Source organism: Phalacrocorax carbo, chromosome 8 (assembly GCF_963921805.1).
Source record: "Phalacrocorax carbo chromosome 8, bPhaCar2.1, whole genome shotgun sequence".
Classification (NCBI taxonomy): domain Eukaryota; kingdom Metazoa; phylum Chordata; class Aves; order Suliformes; family Phalacrocoracidae; genus Phalacrocorax; species Phalacrocorax carbo.
The window spans coordinates 34060735-34074513 of NC_087520.1; the positions used below are offsets into that span (position 1 = coordinate 34060735).

Consider the following 13779-nt stretch of genomic DNA (forward strand, 5'->3'; position numbering starts at 1 on the left):
AAATTTTCCAGCAAATTATAGCACTACATTTAGTTTTCTTTAAATATTTTCATGATGCAGTTTACATTTTCAAAACATCTGTGAAAAGTTAATTGTAATACATTCGTGTTTACTACTTGCCAGGAAGGTGGTAAATATCACCACTGTATGTACTGCTGTAAGTTACACTGTAAACTGCGATAATGATATTTACCTAACAACCGAACAGTTCTTTCCTCTATCAGTTAATAAATTAATTTGTTCCTATCACCTAACTTGAATAAAAAATGGGAAAATCAAATTAACATGGTATGTATTTTGTGATGCAGATTACCTATTTTAGTTTGACTGTGTGATGCTTCATTAGCATCTGTAACTCCTGGTATGTATCACCTAAACAAATTTTTCAACATGTATCCAGCAGAGAAACCCTGCATTCTCACACGGGTTCATGATTTTTTCTGTGAACTACAAAACAATTAAGAAATGTATGGCCTTATGCACCTTTCCAAAGACAAAACTTCAAAGATTTCCATGTCATCTTCAGTTTTTTCAGTGGAAAAATTGGAAGCACCTTATTGTTCACATTTTCAGGAATAAAAGGCAAGAGTAAAAAATATGTCAAGGCCCTGTGGTAAGTATCACAAATTAAAGAACATTAACTCTGAAACTGGTATTATTATAACCATCGGCTATCTATTTGAAGTTAAATCCAAGCTACAGGAAAGTTGTATGCCCCTGAGATAACTTCTCTGTACTGACTGGTGTCACCTAAACTTCCTCTCTGCATGAAATATTAATAAAAAGGTATCACACCAAACAAAATAAGAGCCCATTTTTCATTTATAGTACCTATGCACAATTATTCCTGCAGTAAACACACAATAAAGAGTAGATAATAGTCAAAGCATTAGAGAACCTGACAATTAAGGAGTCAAAAAGCATTTCTAGATTTAGAAACACTGTATCAGTAGAATGTTTCCTAAGTCAACAAATCACAAACTGTAAATCCCACCATTCAATTTCCAGGACTGATGCACAGCACTACCACTCAAGCATGTGCATCAATTCACAAATGGGAAAAGGTACGATGTACTTCTGTGACAAAGGAACAAGGAACTGGGAGTAATAACACTTTCTATTGGATGTGCTGTCAAAAATCAGGTTTACCTGAAAACTCATCTGTTTTGTCTTTTTTGTTTGTTTGTTTTGTGGTGACTGCATATCCAGCCCAATATTGTGACCTCAGTACACATCTTTTTACAGTTCTGCAGTGCGTCACGCTCCCCATCTAACGACAGCGTTTGTCAGTGAGCTTGAGCACCTGCAAGCAACTAAATTGCTCTTTCTCCCAATATTTCTTTTCAACATGCCTGCCCTGAATGTTGTTCTTCCCAAGTTCTTTGCATCTCCTAGAAGTGACTATGGATACATTTTTAAATAACAGGCCTTCACACAGGAATTATTCAGTTTAAGGTCATTTCTTTAGTGCAAGAGGTCATGGAAATGTCAAAATAAAGGGCCTTAAAGCACTGTAGGTAAAATAATTTGGGGACTTGGAGTGAATATTCTTTGTAGAAAATGAGCTGACTTTGATTAATTGTTGCTGAAGGAAGGTGTTACCCAAAGCATTCTTCACTTAATATTATTTACAAATAAATTCCTCAGTTTGAATGAGGTAAATTGGAACTCAATAATATTCAACAGCCATGCTAAGACTCACCATTTCCAAATCTCCATCAGCAACTGCTCTTAGGAGTTTTTCCACCTACGTATGAAGAAAACAATTTATTTGCTTTGTTAGTATTGTTATTAAGCTATACAAAGAAAATACCATGTCTTTTACTAACCTCCTACACTCATGTGTGGTAGGATTACTGCTGACCCATTTCATATTTATTGATAAAGTTTTAAAGGAAAAACCTTCTTCCTTTATGAAATACAAAAGCTGTGCAAGGCCTGTGGCCATTTGATGATCTCTGACTTGCTTAGTTAAAGATAAACAGTACTTACCTAAACAGAGGACATGTAGTCCACACATAAGCAAAGCCACGTAAGCTGATATACATTATTATGCCACTTCAGCAGCAGCTGACCATGCATTTCTGTTGTGAACTCTGCTGGTTTTGGCTAGGACAGAGTAAATTTTCTTCATAGCAGCTAGTATGGAGCTATGTTTTGGATTTGTGCTGGAAACTGTGCTGATAATTCAGGGATATTTTCGTTACTGCTGAGCAGGGCTTGCACAGCATCAAGGCCTTTTCTGCCCCTCACCCCACCCCACCAGTGAGTGGGCTGGGGGGGCACAAGGGGTTTGGAGGGGACACAGCCAGGACAGCTGACCCCAACTGACCCAAGGGATGTCCCACACCATATGACATCATGCTTAGTATATAAAGCGGGGGGAAGAAGAAGGCAAAGGGGGACATTTGGAGTGATGGCGTTTGTCTTCCCAAGTAACCATTATGCATGACGGAGCCCTGGTTACCTGGAGATGGCTGAACACCTGCCTGCCCATGGGAAGGGGTGAATTAATTACTTGTTTTGCTTTGCTTTGTGTGCATGGCTTTTGCTTAATTAAACTGTCTTTATCTCAACCCAAGAGTCTTCTCACTTTCAGTCTTCCAATTCTCTCCCCCATCCCACCAGGGTGAAGTGAGTGAGTGGCTGTGTGCGGCTTAGTTGCTGGCTGGGGTTAAACCATGACATGAACCTAATATTAAAAATCCCTACTCAAGACAAATTTCTACCCTGTTAAACACTAGCACTGTCTGGACTCTTGCTGAGCTACTACATGCTACCAGAAGCACAAAGGATGGCAGGTTTTATTTTGCTATTTAAGAAACAACAGTTTAAGATGAAAAAGATAGTTTCCAACTGTACACTTCACATTTGCACATTACTGGTTTATTCCTAGGTTAAAAACCAAACATTTACAAATCTAGCTTGATTTTAAGTATGAAATTTGTTTTCTTACTTAAAATCTGAAAAGATGTAAGTATAAAAGGGTATGCATTAGCAAAAAACAGTCTCTTCAACTCAGAGAGTTATTCCATGGGACCAGCATTAGACCAATTAAGTATGTGTGCGCTCAGGCCAGCTAATGCCTGAGCATGACAGCTTGGTGTAGGTATTCTCCTGTTTATGAGCTCTGCAGGGGGAAAAGAGGCAAGTGGGGGGAAGAAGAGATGGAAGGCGCTCTGCAGTGAACTGATGCCATTCCCCTAATCCCTCTGATTGCTTGTGAAAGCACGAGAACAAGATGCACGTGTCTCCCCACTTCTCCTCTGATCCTCTGTTCTCACATGAAGGAGTTGAGATCTAACCTGATAGAAATGGGACAGGTGCCAGTAAAAGGGCAGGGAGAGTCCACGAGTACTATTTATCAATAGGTAACTTGTCCAGCCTCTGCAGACTGTTAAATAATCATTTAATAAGCTCTGTAAAAGTCTGTTTCAGCATTATAGCAAATTATTCTAGCACTGTCATCATCACCAAAGATGCTGCTGTGTAAACAAAGTTGTTTCAATATTAAGAAACATCTTGCAAGTTGAAGATGTCATGGAGTAACAACTACAGTCACATTTCAATCTTTATCTAGAAATTACTATCTTGCTCACTGACAGCAGTGTGTGGTAAAGCAAAGAAGGAAGAATGAGACTAAATGGAAGTTGTGTTTTACTGGTCTGATCTTTTTCTTCAGGGTTTTATCAGAAGAACAGGACACACCTACAGATGAAAGATCAGAGGCTAGATTAAATCCCTCCATCCATTTTTATCTCTTTTTAGGAAAGCTGCTAAGTTTTATTTTATTACTACCTTTCTAATACAAGGTGAACCTCCTTGAAGTCATGCACTAGGCACTCAAGGCAGGACTCCTCTTGCCTAACTTTGAAAGTCTAAAAGTTAGCTGTCTAAATCTAACCCAGTCATTTAAACTCCCTCTCTGGTAATTACAGAACAGAATGCAGTCAACAAATGACAGTTGAGTGCAACTCAGGTCAAACTGAGCATGTCTGAGACTAATTCCTCTCCGGAAGTACCAATTTCTCTCCACTGACTAAGAGGGAAAGTAGATGTCTAAAGTCAAGACAATTGTCTTTCAGACACCTGAAGTTAGGTAAGCCAAATCCAAATCTCTACACATATACATCTAAAATTGACTATATATACTATGGAGATCTGTACCTCCCATAAATTTCCCCTAATCATACAGGACAATGTCACTGGAGAATATAAAGGTCTTGATCACTTTCAGGAGCCAGTCTTACCACATACAAGGTACCTCGCAGTAATAGCAAGTGGCCCACAGGCTCTGAGAATTTCTTTTCAGAAGTAACTACTTCCTTATGGTTCTATAAACTGCCTCAGGCCCTAGCAGTGGAGAAGCACACAACATCTGTTATGCAGCTTATAGATAATTTATTAAGAGTACTTAGGGCAAAATGTCTACTACATGCTTTTCTCCATCTTTCCAGTTTGCTTTCTCACTCCTCCATGGACCAGAAGTACCTTCCTTTAAATGTAAAAACAGATGAAACAAACCTACTGCAATTCACTCGCACGATCAGTTTTTCTGTTGCTGAGCAGAAATTGTGCAAGGAGTTACTAGTTCCAACAGAGGAAGTTCCAAATTTACATGCCTGGCTCTTTTACTCTCTCTTTTCTAGGTTGTAAACAAGCCATATACAAGACATACACCATGACTGACTCATTTAAGCGAAGAGTTTAATTCACCAGCAGTATTGATTAATAAAGATCTAACTGCATCCCCTTAATCCATGCTCTAAAGCCTTGAAGTCTGGAAACCTGACCTTATCAGATTCCCGTTACTTCCAGTAGCATTCCCTTCATGAAGCTCCCTCAGGATTAGGCCCTTGCCTTTTTGCTCAGTAAGAATAAGAGCAGTAACCCCATGTGAAACTTGGCAAAGAGAAATTAACTGAAGCTGGATTACAGGAGAAGGTCATTAACCCAAAGACTCTAAGGTGTAAGCTGCTTGTAATCTTTTTCCCTGGTTTGAACTACAGTCTTAGCTCTTGGGTGTGATAAGTATGTTCCTTTAAGGAAAAATCAATCCTCGATCTATGAGGTGAACTTTTACATCCATTAGACCTTATTTAGAGTGCTTGACTCTGTACAAACAGGGAGGTACAGTCCTACACTGAAGCTTTCATAGAGTAACTGATAATGAAGTGTGAAGTAATATTGTCCAGTCAAACTTCACACCTGTGAGTTTCTTGGACATTTTTGGAAAACAGAAACTTTTGGCAAGAGAAGAATCTTTTAATAGCAGGAAAAGGAAGTATCTGAATGTAGAGGTGATATTGAGAGAAATAAAAATACTAAGGAGGTCAATTTGGGAGAAAACAGAACATGAGGACTGGGAAGAGAATAGAGAAGCATAAGAAGGAGTGGTGATATGTCAGTCTTAGCAGGGGATAAATGGAAAGTATGGATCTGAGGTCCCACATGAAAAAATTCAGAGGACAGCATCTTGGTTGGTGTCTACAAACCAAAGTCAGCAAACACATATGTGCAAGATATTTAGTATATAGTGTGTACTTCTTCACGTGTTACAAAATCAATTTCCTATGCTTATTTTGAAAGTTTGTCTTAACATTCCAGTTTGTTGTTTGCCAGTATGCCTGTACTAGTCCCTTTTCCCTGACAGATTCTGTAAACAATGGCATTTAATTCCTGGACAAGACAGCAAGGTCCCTGGGGCACTGACTGCCATTATAATTTTGTAAACCTCAATAAATTCTCAAATTATGTAATTAACTGCAGTAAATCTGAACAACTACTCCAAATAAACTTTCTATTTTTCCCCAGAAATAAGCAGCAGAGCAGTTGATACCATACGAAAGTAAGTGTTTAGATACTGAGATGACAAGCCCCTAGGATAGCAGCATATAATTTTCCAAACCAGGCAGACAGCTATTTGTGAAGAAGCAGTTTAAAACAGTGTTGCAAAATATCACTCTTCTAGCTTCCTTCACTTTGCTTATTGTCAAAACTTATACCTCAGTCTTACCTCTTTGTAACTATTTTTTACTTCTTCTTGCCTTATATCAGTTGATGCTGATGACAGGCTTGAGACAGATGATCCTCTGCTGAAAGTTTCTGCTGAGCGCTGAGGAGACCTAAGTGGTGACTTAAAGTTGGCAAAAAAAACCCAAAACAAAACAAAACAGAAAAAAATTACATATCAGATTAAGCAGGTTAAACATAGGCAAAAATAAGTTTAGCAACTTGCACTGGTTGTTACCTCAGAAGCACTCTGTCCTCTTTCAAACGTTAGATAGTTTAATTCCATCAATGACAAAATCTGCATAAAAATAAAGAGAACCAATGTAACTCCGCTTAAAGAGGAATCTACTGACTGAAACACAAATTAGGTGACAACCTAATATTGGTAACAGATCATGACTGAGCAGATTAAAAGGATGCATTTGGAAGTTGTTCTACTCCACAGACTGTATTCATGCTATTAGATTTAAAATGTGACCCTTCTTCTTAAAGGCAAACATACGTCTTCACTATAATAGTACTAGACCACAAAATCCTACTAGCAACTAAGCATCTACACCTCTGTGGAACTGCATCAAGAAATCAGGCTAGAAGATAAAGAGGAATACCTTGGAATTTAATGCACACTGCAGGGAAGTCTCTTTTATCCGGTTTTGAATTTCTGGATTTGCCCCATTTTGCAAAAGCACTTCTATGATCCCTTGATAGCCCCAGCGAGCAGCTATATGGAGAGGAGTATCTCCCTTTTCATTACCAACATCTAGTCTACAGGAATGCACATCATAGTAGACTAAAGCTTTGACGCACTGGAAAGAAAAGGAAAGCTATCAATAAATTATAGTACTGTCTCTCAATTCATAACATGCAATCCTAAAAAGGTTTTCTTCATCACTGCTCATACAATCCATTGCCTAAAGGGCAGGCTTTTACAGTTCAGCATCATTAAACAAAAAGTTAAATAACTAAATTTGCACAGTACTACTGTCTAATGTGAACACATAATAAATATTGCTACAAACTACTGAATAAAGTCCTAATTTACAGTGTTAGATAGCCTCCAAAACTTTTTTATTTTTTAAAATATGTAAGTTTAACTCTATTCCATTAGAATGCCCATTTAGTTTGTTACAAAACAATTACTTACATCCTCATGACCATAAGTGCAGGCTAAATGAAGTGGAGTATTTCCATTATTGTCCTGAACATCAGTACTTGCCTTATAGTGCAACAAGAGAAGCTTAAAAGAAAAATGAAAGTAGACATTTAAGTAACTAAAAAATTAATGGACAAGCAATTGTTACTCTGCAGATTCCTTCAGGTTTCTAGCATGATGAAGCACTTCATGAAAAACTAGCTATGGCTCTCCTGTTTCAGACACTACCCTCTTAGCATTACAGTACTGGTTTTGCCCTACCCTAGGAACCAAATAAAAGCTGCTGCTTACATATTCAGAGTTGTCGTTGAAAAAATGAATCATCTACTGCAGCAAATACTGCAATACACATACTACATGATAATTTACCCTATATTTTAAGAGCTTATGTAAGTGAAGACACAGCTTAATTTCAGCAACGCTAATTGAAGAACCTCACATATATAAAATTCAAGTACATAATAATTAATGTAGTTACACAGTCTATCCTAAACACAATGTGAAATCATTTAATTCATTTCAATGACTGGAATGGTTCTTCTGTCCTAATCAAGAGCACAGATGTTGACAGGCTCTCCACTTGCAATACGTATTAGAGATTTGTATTAATAAAATGGATGAATTATCAGGCACACATAGCTGTCAATTGCTTGGTTATTATAAATGGCCAAAAACCTTGCAGTACAGGAAAAAATAAAATATCATGCAAACTACAATGATAAAAGATCCTGAATTCTGACAGCATACACAGTTCTGGTAAAAGCTTCTCAGAAGACCTAAGTGACAGTAACAGTAGAACAGCTTAGTAAGAGTCATATATTTATTACTTAGTTTAAGTTTGGGGGTTTTTTTGTAATTAAGCCTTTTAGTGCTTACTGTAACATTTTGATATCCCTTCTGACAGGCAAGGTGAAGTGGAGTTGAACCGTGGTAATCTGTAGCATTGACAACAGCTCCTTTGGCTACTAGTAAATCCACTAATGATGTTTGCCCTTGAAAAATATGGAGACGTTAAAAGAAAGAAGTGAACTTTGCACAAGAACATTGCTACTTTTCAGATTCAAACATGAACTATAAACCAAAATACCCTGCATTTCCACATACCATGATTCCACACACTGTATATACACTTCCTTGGTATTTGGGTTTTTTGTTGCAGATTACTCAAGGTCAAAGCTCCATAAAAGAACCTCCAGATAAAAGCAAGCTATGCTTGTATCTTACGAGTAAGAAATTAATAGAAAATAAAGCCATGTCACACAACACTTTCCTACGGGATTCAATAATAAAAAAAATGAAATTGTTTATTAAAAAAAAACTCACAAAGAAAATTAATGCATCATCTAATAAATGTAAGATCAATGACATAATGAACATTACAAGACAGGAGATGGTACAGATCTACCATGCATAGCCAGCTGCAGGAGAGAGAAAAGATTAATTTCTCCATCTGCCAGTTCTTTAAAACAAGACTGGTTTCTGATGACATATTTTTACTTTTTTCACAGCTGAAGAAATAACTGCTGTGGTAAACACTAAGGCAAAAGTAAATAACTGACAAACAACTTAGCCATAAGAAACTAAGCTTAAAAGAATATACAATAACTGCAGTCTGTGCCAAGATACCAGTTTCCACAGCAAATAAGCAGATAACTATTTAATGCAAAATTCACTCTTTAATGCAAAGTTGGAAAAAATGCTAACATAAAGATAAGGAACATTAAGAGTAGAAAACACTAGTGAAGAAAACCAACAATACTCACCACAAATAGCAGCTATATGAAGTGGTGTATATCCCCGGTCATCTCGGGAAAATGGAGTGATAATGGAAGGATCATTCAGTTTCCTTTAAAACACAATGATTTAAAAGCAGCTCAGTCACCTATGCAGCAGTGGTAAGGGGGAAAGAGAAAAATTGCCAAGGCCAACAAAAAACTCATTTTGGAACTTTTTATCCTTCATCCTTTCACACTGACAACTTATTCTATACAGAATTTTACATTTTGTTAAGAGATGTGGTTTTGTCCAAGATGTGTAAGTTAGGTTCAAGAGAAGACACACTTCACACCACGTTTACAAAAGCACAAACAGCCTCCATTACAAAATTGGCTGGTTCCAATGCATTCAGTATTCTCCTAATATTTCTTCTACTTTTTCAAACCACAAAAGCGTACGCGCTCTACTACATCCCGAAGTGCTACCAACTTCCTCTATAACCAAAAGCAGAATTCTTTCTAAAGTACATCTTAGATGAACACTTTTACTAAGCTTTTTGTGTATATGTAATGAAAATTGTGTATTTGAGATGAAAAGTGCTTACCCAGAAACTAGCTTCTCACATTTGTCACAGTAACAGAGCGGATGACACATTTTCTGTACAGTGTCCTTATCACTGTCACCTTGACTTAGTAACCGCTCCACTTCCTCCTGATTACCTGAAGCAATATGCTACAAAAAGTCAAGAGAAGAGAGAGAATGAGGAACCAATATAAAAAGCCTCCTCTTAAGAAAAAAAAAAAAAACACCACACAAAAAATAGAGTAATTTACTGAAGCACAAAATGAAAGGAAACAATTATAGGAGACATGGATTCAAGCATTAGAAAGCAGAAATGAACAATGTCACAGCACAAAACCCCCTAATGGCATTCAGTATTAAAAAGACTCTGTTCTTGGCTTACTTCACTTTCTATAAAAAATTCAAACAATTCCTATTGTTCTCTTTAGACTCAGTCACAAAATTGGGCTCCCTCTGTGCAAAAACATTTCTATAAAATTACTAATTCTCTAGCTGTGAACACATATAATTAGAAGCTCTGCTTTGTGTCCTTGTATAGGCAAAATTCTTTTTAGAATGACAATATGGGATTAACATATAGCACGAAGTAGCTGTCAAGTGACTACATTTAGGTTCTTTCAGAAAACTCTTTCAATTTCAAGCACTAAAAGCTGGGGAGACAACCAGTTAGAAATATCACATGTGTGCATTAAATGGACCAATTAACACCCACAGCAGTAGCATTTCATCCTCATTTGCTTCCATATTTCTTATAACGTGCTGAAATCCATAAGATAATATTAACTTGGTAACATTTTGGCCCAGAAATGTACTAGATTCAAAACACACTTTCACTATCTAGTAAAACACATTTTGCAGTACTAATGTAATTAAGACTGCATTACATTTCAGAAAGGAAGGGATATAAATCTGTAATATGTAAGTACATACATATTCTGCCATAAAAGTTATTAACCTTAAATAAGTAGTCTATCGGAGTAGCAGACATCTGAGACAACAAGTTCATCCTTTGTCTTAAAAGCAGCTTGTCACACAGCCTCTCAGATTCCTGAAAATAAAATATATAGATCAATTATCTATACAGTCATTTACAGGCAAAAGTAAAGTACCTTAACAGCGGAATTAACTTTTTAAAATATTAAAACACTGTATATACCACTTATAAATTATCAGATGCACATCAAACCTAAATCAATTTCACATTTAGGATTCCAAGACTTAAAAGACCGCACACCTGCTGTTCAAAGAAATAATGAGTAGATGTTCACCAGAATATTCTTTTACTGTAATTCTCCATGAACTAACTGAGCATCAATGAACTTATGGTTGTACTATATAATAAAGAACACAGCAAAACTAGAAAAGACATAAAAAAGACAACAAGAACTACAAGAGGTGAAATGCAGCTTTCTTACAAGGAGAAATAGGATTCTTCACTATGGAAAAGATTTGACTGTACTAGAGAGGTCTAAAAAATCACAAGAAGTCCAAAGAAAACATGCAAAGAATGAATATCTGCTATCCCTCAAAATATAAGAGCTGGGATGCCCAACCGGGATGCCCAATCACGCATTAGGTCTAGGGAGGGAGTGGGGAGAAGATAGAGAAGAAAAAAATGTTCTCTTATTGTAGAACTGATTGCCATAGGGTGTTGCAAAAACCAAAGTATACATGCACTTAAAATGGCATTAGACGCAATCATGTAAGACATGGCTACTGGTGGCTATTAAAAAAGATGACCCAGGCAAAACTCTGACTCGAAGGCTCTGCAGAGCTCTCTGCTACTTGCTGGGAAATAAAAGATTGTACCAGGTGAAGCATTACCCTACAGCAGACTCATTCATACAGTGTTTCCTACTAGTTGCTTCTTGAAAATTAGAGATTGAGCTAAGCAGACACATAGTGCAACTCTCACAGCAGTACTTCCCATTTTCAGAGAAATCTGAAGATACACTTCAGAATGCACTAAAGGTTATATAATGCTTCCAAAACCAGGTGAAACTTTTGAAGTACAGTCAGATTTTGAAATGGCAACTTTGAACCTCACATGAAATAAAACAACGATCTAAAGAAAACACTTCCTAAGAAAGATGGAAACACTTGCACATAGTTGGTTCTCATCAACCACTGCTTATGGTTGTCAGTGAATATTGTTTCCTTGGATGTTATTTTTGGATAATGTCTATCTCCTTAGAAATTTAAAGACTCCCAGTGTCCATCAAACTGAAGACTACTGCATTTAAAATAGACACTCATGTATAAGGTAAACTTTGATGGTTTAGTATCCAGGCTATAGCTCTGCAATTAAGTCTGTAAAGACCAGAGATAAATGAGTAAAAAAAAAAGTCCAACTCCTAACATTAGTAATTCGGCATGAAGTTTAAGAAAGTAGTGAACTGCAAATAAACAAGATCACTTGAACACCAAAAATAAAGAATTTGGCTTTTTCTAGAAATTCGATCACTCAAGTTTCAAAATCAACACAGCTGCCTCTCATAAAGCTGTCTAAAAAAAAACCTCCATTGTATAGCAAATAACGTAGTTAAAAACATGTTTGCGAGGTCTCAAGATAAAAGCTTGGATCTGTACTTCACAGGAAATTGTTTGTATTTAGATACATGAAGACGACAAACATTCACCAATCTTTTCAAACCTAAGTGTTTTAGTTAAAGATACCCATGCATATCTTTCCCTAATTACAAGGCACATTGCTCTCCTCAGATGGATTCTTCAGTGTGATCAGGAATAACTTCCCTAAGAAATATTTGATCAAAAATTTTTTAACTAGAAAAAATATTAAAGCTTTACTGCTGATACAAGTTTTTGAAGTCTAATCAGAATTTCTAATATGAATGCTCGCAGACAGCTTTATACTTTCAATATGGAAAATCTAAGTAACCACCAGCAAGACCCACTGTAGTTTTAGTAGTGCTCCTTCCACAGTGTATTTTACAAGAGAAGTGTTCCCCAAGTGGAATTATTATTTCAAAGAGTCACTTGAAACAGCAATCCTTACGTAGAGGTACTGTCTTATTTATTACATAGGTCAGAATAGAAGTCCATCCCAGGTGAAACTACGTATCTTTGAAAGTGAAATACAGAATGACAGAAGAATGAGGTATTGGTTGAAGTATTAAGCAAGTTTGGGCCTTCAAAGACAAAACTTGCTTGTACCAGCTTTACTTGCACTCCAGGAATTAAAAAAAAAACATGCTTTGAGTGGGACTCTCAGGTATTTTAAATCTACATTGTCTAGAAAATACACATCTAAACATTAATGATCTTTTTATCTGACACTACTCTCTATACCAGAGAAATTAAATATTTGCACCTGTGAGGGTGTACCTGTATAATGACCTATCCAAGGTGACTTTCACAGATTACAAATGATGACTTGGGGAAATAATCTCCTCTCCCCCTCCTCCCCAAACACTTTATTAGCCTCTGTTTGTTTAATTCTTCCCTGGCTTCTCCCACCTGCGCTTCCTCCATGCCAACTTCATTGCCACCTACACCACTTTCCATACAGGAACCAAAACACAGCCTCGTCCCTAGAAGCTGGCTTTAACTCCCTACTATATTCCTTACTTCAAGCCTCTGACCTAGAGGATCTTACCACACATTAGCTGTGTGTAGGAATGTTACTAAAGATACAATACTTATTAACTGGTAATCTAATTAAATAATGTTGACAACTCCCAGAAAATAAAATGGAATCTTCCATGCTATCGATTACATGCTCCTCTATTCCCCACAACCAAAATGTCTCTCCAAGAGTTGCATAACCTTGGATGAAGGGATATGGCAGGTGTCTCCTAAGTGCAGCTTACTTACTGACATGAAGGTGAACCCATTATCCCACAGGGTACATTAGTTCCCTGCTGAGTTTTCTTTATGTAGTTAGCTTCATTAGGGATTGGACAACAGCATTACTCAGCTGCCAGATGCTCCATCTGAAGCCAGCCATAAAATTAAGCATAGCCACATGAGGGGCTGTAATGAAGCCCCAGGGCTCAGCAATGTTCCTGCTCACTTAAATTCCATACCCTCACCCAGTACAATCTGGAAGAGGAAACCATGGGACAGTACCATGACAGCTGCTGCTGCTTTAAACAGAAAGTTGATCTCCTTTACCAAAGGATAAAGGAAATATCCCAACTGATAAATGAGGGAAGAGCAATACTATCATGAAGGGAGAACAATTCTATCAGGAGTTCCTATCATGTGCCTCCACCTCCTCACTACCCTTTTTCACTTCCTATCAAGGGGCTATTTGCTACCTAGTTTCTTCCTCTTCATTATGTGCCACCTTCTCC

The 13779-nt window shown here is 37.1% G+C and overlaps 1 protein-coding gene across 4 annotated transcripts in view; it reads right to left on the reverse strand.

Annotated features, from left to right (window-relative positions):
* Window positions 1–13779, reverse strand: part of ANKRD27 (ankyrin repeat domain 27) — a 48960-nt gene that overhangs the window by 15633 nt on the left and 19548 nt on the right. For all 4 annotated transcript variants that reach the window (XM_064459523.1, XM_064459524.1, XM_064459522.1 and 1 more), the window contains 9 exons: window positions 10419–10511; window positions 9486–9613; window positions 8929–9011; window positions 8042–8157; window positions 7157–7249; window positions 6621–6818; window positions 6251–6310; window positions 6017–6136; window positions 1703–1747 (listed from right to left, as the gene is read on the reverse strand). In XM_064459523.1, coding sequence (XP_064315593.1) covers window positions 1703–1747; window positions 6017–6136; window positions 6251–6310; window positions 6621–6818; window positions 7157–7249; window positions 8042–8157; window positions 8929–9011; window positions 9486–9613; window positions 10419–10511 — 936 coding nt within the window. The remainder of the gene's footprint in view (window positions 1–1702; window positions 1748–6016; window positions 6137–6250; window positions 6311–6620; window positions 6819–7156; window positions 7250–8041; window positions 8158–8928; window positions 9012–9485; window positions 9614–10418; window positions 10512–13779) is intronic.